Source organism: Epinephelus lanceolatus, chromosome 8 (assembly GCF_041903045.1).
Source record: "Epinephelus lanceolatus isolate andai-2023 chromosome 8, ASM4190304v1, whole genome shotgun sequence".
Taxonomy (NCBI): Eukaryota; Metazoa; Chordata; class Actinopteri; order Perciformes; family Serranidae; genus Epinephelus; species Epinephelus lanceolatus.
Window position 1 is genome coordinate 6,701,249 of NC_135741.1, and position 10,401 is coordinate 6,711,649.

Below are 10,401 nucleotides of genomic sequence, written 5' to 3' on the forward strand. Positions count from 1 at the left end.
TATGGAGACAAAAATGTTCCTCTTAGTGTTTCCTTTTTCTGTCATTAGTGTGTATTCAAACTCATTAGTCTGTGAGAAAAACCAGGGATATTCAACTTGCTTTGTCCAGGGGCCACTATTGTAAAATGTCGGGAGTCCAGGGGCCATTTTCTACGAACTGAGGAAATTCAAGGCCCGAACTTATTTTGGAGAGTCCGAGGGATCTTCCCCTACAAGACAGTGATTGTACATTAAATAATATATGCTGTATGCGTTCAAATATGCTCAAAATACCCCTCTAGCATGTTGAATTAATGTCCATGGCACGGGCAGGCAGTCCACAAATGCATCCGAGGCACTCTGACTGTAGTAAAAAAAACCATCTATCCATCCAGTTTCGTCTGCTTATCTGGGGACGGGTCACGGGGGCAGCAGGCCAAGCAAAGCACCCCAGACGTCCATCTAGCTTTCCAGCTCCTCTTGGGGGACCCCAAGATGATCCCAGGCCAGATGAGATATGCAATATCTCCAGCATGTTCTGGGTCTGCCCTGGGGCCTCCTACCAGTGGGATGTGCCCAAAACACCTCCTGCCCAGGAGGATCCTGATCCTGATCCTGGGCCGACCACCCACAGGGACAGAAATCAGGGTCAGGAGCATTGTGTGCCAGGCGGCAGGCGGGGGTGGCGGGGCCCCTGGCATGCTGATCCTTGGCATTGTGGATTGGCCCATATTTAAACCATCATTTTTTTCATTTGAAAATCTGACATTTTATTTGTACAAGCAGGTTGATGAGTCTACATGATCCAGCACAAAACCCTGATAGGGATTACACTGTGGTGATGGAGCGTTAATTAGGAAAAAACAAGTTTAAATAGTCAGATACATCCTGCTTTTATTTAATGATTACAACAACAGACGTGGTTGGAGTAACATTTATTGAGGGAGAGGAATATTAAAAAGGTGCAAAAAGGCACTAGTTAAACATGAAACAGTTGATTCAAATTGTTCATACATGGACTCCAAAAGAATTGTTTGTCCATTAATCACCAGTTTGGAGCTAAACTAGCAACTAGAGATAAATTAAAACTTTTGGTTGTGCTGCTCACAGCATTAACAAAAAAAGAAAGAAAAAAAGATTCAAACACAATAGCAAGGTGCTTTCTATAAACAATGGGCCTCCTTCACCAATATCTTCCCAATTTTTTTTTTAAAATTTGTCCTTAAGAGAAGGTCCTAATAAAAGTCTACGTTAGATCCATGACCTATCCTTGGAATTGTTTGCATCTGTGTTCTCATAATAATGAATCCCATTGTCCTCGTAAGTTGAAAGGGGGTGCTGATTGACAGAAGTTGAGGTAAAAGAAGTAGTTGATAAAATTAAGACAAGCATGTCTAACCAAACGTCTAAAGAGTTTGAGCACCAGACTCCAAACATCAAAAAAACTTGAATAGTTCTGAAGTGAAGGTGCTTCTGCAGAAAGTGAACGCCAAATGAGCCGTCATATTTAATAGCATCAGAAGTGGATATAAAACATAGAAAGACTCATGGGATGCTCAAAACATGCGTTAACCCACAAGCTGCAGACTGTATGCAACACGGTCGCATAACCGTCAGCCTGAAGACAGTGAAGACAGAGACGAGCGCCACGATGCTCTCCAAGCTGTGAGTCAGTGTGTTTAGAGAGAGATGAGGGAGTGGGGTGAAGTGGACCATTTCACACAATGTTTCTGTAAGATATTAATAACTTGCTCAGAATGCTGCTTTGTCAGTATTTGTCCCGCTCCCCCAAATGCCTGTGATATTTCCTACCATGATCAGTCACTGATAATTAGACAGCGTGGTTCCTATTAACATAACTGATATGAACTGAAGTGTAAATGTTGTGCTTGGTTTAAAAAATAATGTTGTTAATAAAATAATTTAAGTATTTAAAGATAATAGAAATAGTATGGTAATTAAAAAAATCTAATTACATGCTCTGTGATTAATTCATTTAAATTAACTGCATACATAAACTTTTGCTGTGAAAGTATTTTTAGATACACAGTTCAAAGAATTTTGGCAGGTGTGTCGTAGTAGAGCTGCTGGATTTTGGACACGACTGTCCCCCTTTCCTCTACCACTGAAACTGGTCTGCAGTCCATTGCAATCCAATTCGCAAGGTCACAGTCACAGACAGACTTACTCAGTTTGTGTCTCAACGTGTGGTTGAGTGTGGCTTGACGTGGCCTCACATTATTTTGACAGCCCTAATTGTAATATTAATCCTGTAATATCAGAAAATTGTAGAATTGAAGAAAACACAATAACCAGTTCAAACCTTTATTTAAGACTCGGGAAATCAATGGAGGGAGACCCTCATTTTCAGTGATGCCGAGCATGAACAAAGACATTAAAGCAATTAATAGGTAAACAAAGAACAATCACGCATATCAGTTAAAACAAAAATGAAATCATACAAAACAACAAACAACACTAGCAATAAATGGGCTCTAAAAGTAGAAATACAGGGTGATAAACATGCTAAAGTGTAGATGTACATTTAAAAACATTTACACTCAGTTAAAACAAGATCCGAAATAAGGCACTTAAACAGCCATAAGAGTGGCAGAGTGTCTAAGTTTAAGGTCTTTTGTGGGTTATTCCAAGTATAAAGGTGCACTGTAAGAGAATGACATGCTTCCTAGTCCTAGGACAGAGTTAAGAGTGATGAGATATAGAGTGGAAGCATCTGTATCAAAGCTTTATAAATGAACAAATACCAATGCTGTTCCCGCCTCACAGCCAACTGTGGCCAGCCAACCTTTCAGTAAAGGTGGCAGTGATGGGTGCTGCAAGGATCACCTGTAATGAACCTTAGGGCTGAGTGGTAGACAACATCAAGTGATTTCAGTGTAGAGACAGCAGCTTTTCGGTATATAACATCACCATAATCCAAAACAGACAAAAATACAGATTCGACAATGGGGGGGGGGGCAATATCATTTATGTAAACTGAAAACAATATTGGCCCTAACACTGAGCCCTGTGGGACACCTTTAGTAATATTAAAAAAAATTTGAATGAACAGCACCCATCACCCATCTGTAGGCATCGCAGTCTATTGGAGAGATAGTTTTCAAACCACAGGCAGCTGACAGAATCAAAACCAATACAGGACAATTTCTTTCTAAGTAACAAATGGTCAACTGTGTCGAATAGGGAGGGAGTATAGAAAACAAAGAAAGATATGATCTAAGTTGATTATTTACCAGGGAGTCCAAAATTTTAGCCAGGCAACATAATTTGGAAATAGGGCGATAGTTATTTATATCGGTTTTATCACCTCCTTTATGTAAGGGAAGGACATAGACTGTTTTCCAGGCTGTGGGGATTATTCCAGTGGAGATGGTCAGATTGAATATATGAGTTATACATTCTGCAATAAGTGGCGCAGAATGTTTAAGAAAGAAAGCAACTAAACTATCTGCACCGGTTGATTTTGTATTGTCAGTTGTAAGAAGAGCATTAGTAACTTCCTGAAGACTAAAAGAGGACAAACTGAAGCTTGGTGAGGAGGCATTACTCAGATTATCCTGAAGTTCGGGGGTATGATTCAGCTGACTTAGTGGTTTCAGTTGTTCTGCACAAACATGCCAGCACAAAATGTGCATAAGAGTGCTCTTCAGTGTGTGTACACTCTGTTCTTAACTAAAATCCAATTCCCCAAATCTCCATAAAAACTGAGTAAGTGGGTTTTAAGAAGAAATTTCTTGAGAACGATAGGTGAATGAAGCCAAACGTCTGCATCATGTTCTCTTTATCTCTTCCAGATTAACGGTACAATCTCTGTCCAGAAATTGTGCCCCTTCTAATGCATTGTTGTAATGCTGTTAGCACAATAAACTAAATTCCATTCACACCAACAATATTGGGCTGGGAGTTCAAGATATCTCAAAACCTGGACGCATTAAAAAAAAACTTCTTGCATGCTTAGATAGCAGTAGGGGTAAACAGAAGGTGAGGGGAGTACAGCCTATGACCAATCCGATACCACGTAATGCCTCACGTCATTACGCATACGCACGCTACAGGCAAACGAAATGGAAACGGAGCGGAGTTTAAAAAGCATTCCATTGTAGCTTTTAAAATGTCTTTTTTACCAAATTGTGTGGCTGCACTTTAACCTGTGTCTTTATCTGGACACTGGATAATAATAATTTAAAAAAAAGTTTTATGGCATTCAGGAAGGAAAAGGTGGTATCGGTACATCTCTAATAAATGCTACTTATTATTGTAATTCTTCGGTCTGTCCAAAGAATGTAAACGGTCATTGGGTCAGTCAGGCTGGAGGAATGTTCACAGTAATGTAACCAAAAATATTTAAGACCCATCGAATCTGAATTTAGGACATTTTAAGACTTTTCAACAGGACCTGTAGACACTCTGGAGTAAGCAAGTGTTTGGCAACGTGGATGAACAGGCTCCTTAAGTTCACCACAAGGATCTTACCCACAGGGGTATTACTTGTCATTAATAATGCTTCAGTTCCCTCTTGTGGCACAAACTGCATGTTAGGAGTTTAAACTGATGATCAGAGCACATGCACTGTTGTCACTTTCCTGATTAATTCTTATGAGTTATACATCATCTCAGGCTTATTAGGAAAGAACTTCTCCTGCTCTGAATTACCCACCAGTTTGCGGATCCTGTCCAGCACCAGGTCGATGATCTCTTTGCCGATGGCGTAGGGTCCACGGGCGTAGTTGTTGGCAGGATCCTCCTTGCCAGTGATCAGCGATAGCTGGTGGTAGGTCCCAGTGTGCACCTCATCTGAAGAAACAGATTAATCAGAAATGAGGGTTTAAATTCATGAAATGAACTGGCATCTCTATTTAATGAGAGTTTACTGATGACAATGGGCTCCAGGTCGACAAAAACAGCTCTGGGGACGTTCTTTCCAGCTCCAGTCTCACTGAAGAAGGTGCTGAAGGAATTATCTCCTCCGCCGCCGATGGTCTTGTCACTGGGCATCTGTCTGTCCGGCTGGATCCCATGTTCCAGGCAGTAAAGCTCCCAGCAGGCATTGCCAATCTGGCCTGACCCACATGCACTGAGATACACTCACGCTGGAGGACAATATGTAAAATTTATCATTAAATATCGCCAGACATCTACATTTTTTAACCATGTCTAATTAGGTTCTTCAGATCATCATCACCGCATGTTGACGACAGCTCAAAAGCTACGGTCCAAAGAGGGGGAAGAAATAAAAGGACTCTTTATGAGGAACCAGATACCACAACATCATGCGTCACCTGACACATGCTGCACAATTATTTACAGTCTTAAAATGAATCTGTTTATTCAGAAAAACACATAGCTGATTATCAGTGCATTAAATGTGATTAGGGCAGAGGAATATTCTCATGTTATTATTGCATAAAGTATGTGGAACATATTTAGTTTGCCAAAACCAGACAGAGCTGTGGTCATCGTTTACACACATGCAACTTTTGTTTCTTGGGAGAGAACACCAAGCTGTCAGCGAAAATGTGGGGAGGTGGAAGCCAACCATACCCACATCCTCTATCCAAACCAAACCAAGTTTTATTTCCTAAGTCATGTTTTCCCTAGTGTTCTTTTTTTTTTTTAAAACACTTTAGCTGTTTCATTTACTTTACTCCACTTTATTATAAAAAAGTGTTTCTTTGGCCATTGATTATAATAGAGCAGTGTTTCCCAAACCCCCCCTTGTAACTCTTGTCCTGCATGTTTTAAATCTCTCCCTGCACCAGCTGATTAAAACCATCAACTCCTTATGAAGTCCTGAAGCTGCTTGGTAACAAGTTGATCATTTGAATCAGCTGTGATGGAGCAAAACATGGCGCTGAAAGCAACGGTTGAAATTAAATGTACTTTCCATTAAAAGGAAAACCACCAATAACCTTACCTACACTTAATATTATAAATTACAATTAAAACATAATGTCACAAAACATGAAACTTTAACTGCTCTTTTCATTCAAGGTGATGTTAGCTAAAGCTAAAAGTTTGGCTATTAGCTAACGCCGATATGTAGTAAAGCTTAAATTAAAATGATTAAATGTGGGCTGTGAGCGTGGTTTAATCAAAACGAAAACTTCCCATTATTCCACACTCACCGTGTTTCAAATAGAGGCTGAAATAAGGATGAAGAGACTAATTTAACTCCCACAAAGGTGCCTCACAGAGAGCTGTGTGAGAAGCTATTCCGGTTCTCTCGTCTAAAAGTCAATATGTTTTTTGAATGGGATTTTGGTAAAATGCCTCAAATAAGGTCTGTGGTTAACAAAAGCTTAAGCAAGTTTCAGGTTTTGTTCCACGACATAAAACACATCAGTAAATACCCTACTTGTGAATTTTGAAGCTTTTACGTGTCGTACAAAAGGCGGTTGCTAACAAGTTGCTCAATACGACTACAAACCCTGTCGGGACATTAAACATCATCACCCCCGAACAGGCAAGAGTGCTGGCAGTCTGCCATTACAGCTTCTTATTTAGCTTAAACAGTCCGATTTCCCCATTATACAATGTTTTTAAAATAAAGCGGCCGAAATCAGTTGAAAGCTTAGTGGCAGTGACGTCAAGAGTCATGCGACCGTGGAGTAGTCATGTAGTCCGTTAAAGCCTAACGTTAGCTTTTTACTTCTGGCGATTGCATTTAAGCTTCATATGCGGTATGAAAGGTGTTCATATGTGAAGATTATCTCGCTGAACAAAACCTGTAAGTATCATAAACTTGTGTTAGCCACAGAGCTTATTTTCTGACATAATCTAAAACGCAATGCAAAAATCACATTCACTTTCTCTTCTGGGAACCAGCGCAATGCTAAACTTCTGGGTTTTGACGTCAGCCCTGGCACACTCTATTGAATGCTGAGATTATTGGCAATTGTATGCTTTACGTTGGGAATTTATTTCTTTCAGAGAGTCATATTAAGTTTAACTTGACAGTTATGTTTATTTTCATTTGATAAATCATCTTTTAATGTTAATTATTGTTTGTTGTTTGGGTTTACTTTCTCTTGCCCGGCAAGGTTGATGATTTTACTGAGGATGTGATGCCAGCAGCAGAGATGTTACTGAGTGTTACTGAGGAATAAAACACGGTCAAGGTCTCAACCACAATCCTGAATCCTGTCTGGTGTCTCCTTCTTTCTGCATGACACTCCACTACAAATATAAAAAAATCACAATGCAGAGTCCAGGGGAGGTGTAGAGAGAGTCTGGGGATGGGCATGCAGAGGCAGTGGGTTGAAAGTGAATTTGTCTCTATCGGTTTTTAAATTGTAGACAATTACTCGAGATATGTGATAGAAAACAAACATGACCATTACGTTTCTTACTAAATCATGCCAAATAGGATCCCTATTCGCCTGTGTATTTGTGTATTTAGGGTAATCTTGACGTCCTTTGCTGGTCACCAGTTCCTCCCAATTCATTGACTGAACTTCCTCTGTTAATTTTTATTCATTCAGTCCATGTCTTTCCACATTATCTTGTTTGACAGAAAAAGGGAAAACCTCCACAGTAAGGGCTTTCAGTCATATGCAAATGTTTTTTTTCTTCTTATAAGTCTGTTCAACAACTTCACAAGACAGGCTCCTTGGTGGTGCCATGATGTATAATCTGAACACACTTCAGAAGAAGAATTGTAAGCTTATGTTGCAGATCACAGAGCATGGGCTTAAGAAATCAGAAAAGGAAAGATGGATCCTGCAAAGTGGAGAAGGAGCTTCATCAGGCCCAAAGTCCTTACAGGTGTCAGTGCAGTATGAAACACAAGACAAGACAAGACAGCCTGTAATTTTCCCAAATTTATTAACAGTGCACAAACCATCAAATGGCTTTTTACAACTACTGTGATTTATTAAGAACACAACATCACACATCTAAACAGAAATTCAAGATACTGTGCTCCTGATTGTTGTTCAGGAATAACACTTGAACACTTCGAACTTATTAGTAAGTAGGCCCTACTCCTCTCCCTCCTCCTCTCCCTCACCCTCGATGGAGTCGACTCCAACCTCCTCATAATCCTTCTCCAGAGCTGCCATGTCCTCTCTGGCCTCAGAGAACTCTCCCTCCTCCATACCCTCACCCACATACCAGTGAACAAAGGCACGCTTAGCGTACATCAGATCAAATTTGTGGTCCAGCCGAGCCCAGGCCTCTGCAATAGCAGTGGTGTTGCTCAGCATGCACACAGCCCTCTGGACCTTGGCCAGGTCTCCACCAGGAACTACAGTGGGTGGCTGGTAGTTGATGCCCACCTTGAAACCAGTGGGGCACCAGTCCACAAACTGGATGGAGCGCTTGGTTTTAATGGTGGCGATGGCAGCATTGACATCTTTGGGCACCACATCACCACGATACAAAAGGCAACAAGCCATGTATTTGCCGTGGCGAGGGTCACATTTCACCAACTGATTGGCAGGTTCAAAGCAGGCATTGGTGATTTCTGACACCGTTAACTGCTCATGGTAAGCCTTCTCAGCAGAGATGACAGGGGCATAGGTGGCCAGAGGGAAGTGGATACGGGGATATGGCACCAAGTTGGTCTGGAACTCTGTCAGATCAACATTGAGGGCGCCATCGAAACGAAGGGACGCAGTGATGGAGGACACAATCTGACTGATCAGCCTGTTCAGGTTGGTGTAAGTGGGACGCTCGATATCGAGGTTCCTGCGGCAGATATCGTAGATGGCCTCGTTATCTACCATGAAGGCACAGTCAGAGTGCTCCAGGGTGGTGTGGGTGGTCAGGATGGAGTTGTAGGGCTCCACCACAGCGGTGGACACCTGGGGAGCTGGGTAGATGGAGAACTCCAGCTTGGACTTCTTGCCGTAGTCCACGGACAGACGCTCCATCAGCAGGGAGGTGAAACCAGAGCCGGTGCCACCTCCGAAGCTGTGGAAAACCAGGAAGCCCTGAAGGCCGGTGCACTGGTCAGCCTGAGGACACAGAGGGAGACACACTGATCACATATGAGATACAGCTATGTCATTTAATCTGATACTCTAGCAGAACTAGGAATCAATCCCTCCTGATATCAAGTTACCCACCAGTTTGCGGATCCTGTCCAGCACCAGGTCGATGATCTCTTTGCCGATGGTGTAGTGTCCACGGGCGTAGTTGTTGGCAGCATCCTCCTTGCCAGTGATCAGCTGCTCAGGGTGGAACAGCTGGCGGTAGGTCCCAGAGCGCACCTCATCTGAGGAGACAAAAACACACATTGAATCAGTTGTGGCAACTTTAAGTTTCTTAAATTAATGTTCAGTCAGAAGAGACGACACTTACCGATGACAGTGGGCTCCAGGTCGACAAAAACAGCTCTGGGGACGTGCTTTCCAGCTCCAGTCTCACTGAAGAAGGTGTTGAAGGAATCATCTCCTCCGCCGATGGTCTTGTCACTGGGCATCTGTCCGTCCGGCTGGATCCCATGTTCCAGGCAGTAAAGCTCCCAGCAGGCATTGCCAATCTGGACACCAGCCTGACCGACGTGGACTGAGATACACTCACGCTGTGGGGAAGAAGAGGACGATTTGGATTAAAAAATTAATAAATCTCAAGCCTCAATAATACTTCCTTAATTGAAATAGTTTCCATAACAGCTGCTTTGACTGTTGAAATATAAGAGCTAAACACACAGATCTGAAAAAGCGAGTACGACACAACCATGGTGCCAAGTTCTTCAACAATAGGTGTTTTTGTCGGAAAGCCTTTAAATGACCTGAAAAATCGCAGTGCATCATGGACCATACAAGAAAGGCCTTTGCTGTTCTTATATTCTATGACAGGATGTCTGTCTGAGGTTCAGTTTATCAGTTATTTAACAGGAACACATGAATGTTCTGCTGCCACACAATACCGTTGCATGCAGAGTCACTGTAGGGACAGAGGATTATCTAGGTCAGACACGTTGCAGTGCGCTGTCTCTTTAAGAAGCCACAATACAGCCTCCATTCCCGTCCACACCCCATCTCTTAGACTCTCGAACAATAACCCTGGAGATAAAATATATAATATATATGTTACTCACCATGATGGCTCGTCGATATTATGCAATGTAATGAGACAAGCCAGAGGAGTGTTTGTGTCTGACGGCTGCGGTGTCTGTCTGAGGCTGATCTGCTGATGCACCACACTCAAATATTCTGCCTCTGCAGGAGAACAGACGAAGTGCACACAATATAGAGACTCCTCCTCCTCCTGCTGCAGTAACCATTTCACATCCAGAACAACTAAGATGCTGCAACTGAGACAGGAGGACTGGGACTGTGTGATGATGAGTTGATGAAGGTCAAATTATATTTTTGAGCAGTCTAGCTGGAGGTGGATTCACATGACATATACTGTCCATAATGCAGTGATGGAGTATTCAGTATTCGGTTCTTT

The 10,401-nt window shown here is 42.1% G+C and overlaps 1 protein-coding gene across 1 annotated transcript; it reads right to left on the reverse strand.

Moving 5' to 3' along the window:
- Positions 1–7,807: 7,807 nt before the first annotated feature.
- LOC117258968 (tubulin alpha chain-like) lies at positions 7,808–10,186 on the reverse strand. The gene is made up of 4 exons (XM_033630233.2): positions 10,046–10,186; positions 9,304–9,526; positions 9,069–9,217; positions 7,808–8,957 (listed from the first exon to the last, which is right to left on the reverse strand). The coding sequence occupies exons 1-4, from the start codon at positions 10,046–10,048 to the stop codon at positions 7,980–7,982; spliced, it is 1,353 nt and encodes a 450-aa protein (XP_033486124.2). The 5' UTR covers positions 10,049–10,186; the 3' UTR covers positions 7,808–7,979.
- Between the last annotated feature and the right edge of the window lie 215 nt (positions 10,187–10,401).

Excerpts from the sequence above, each read along its gene's own strand:
- LOC117258968 (XM_033630233.2), bottom strand. Across the intron at positions 9,218-9,303 it reads CCTGGAGCCCACTGTCATCG|ATGAGGTGCGCTCTGGGACC; the intron begins GTAAGTGTCGTC and ends TTGTCTCCTCAG. Across the intron at positions 8,958-9,068 it reads TGGACAGGATCCGCAAACTG|GCTGACCAGTGCACCGGCCT; the intron begins GTGGGTAACTTG and ends CTGTGTCCTCAG.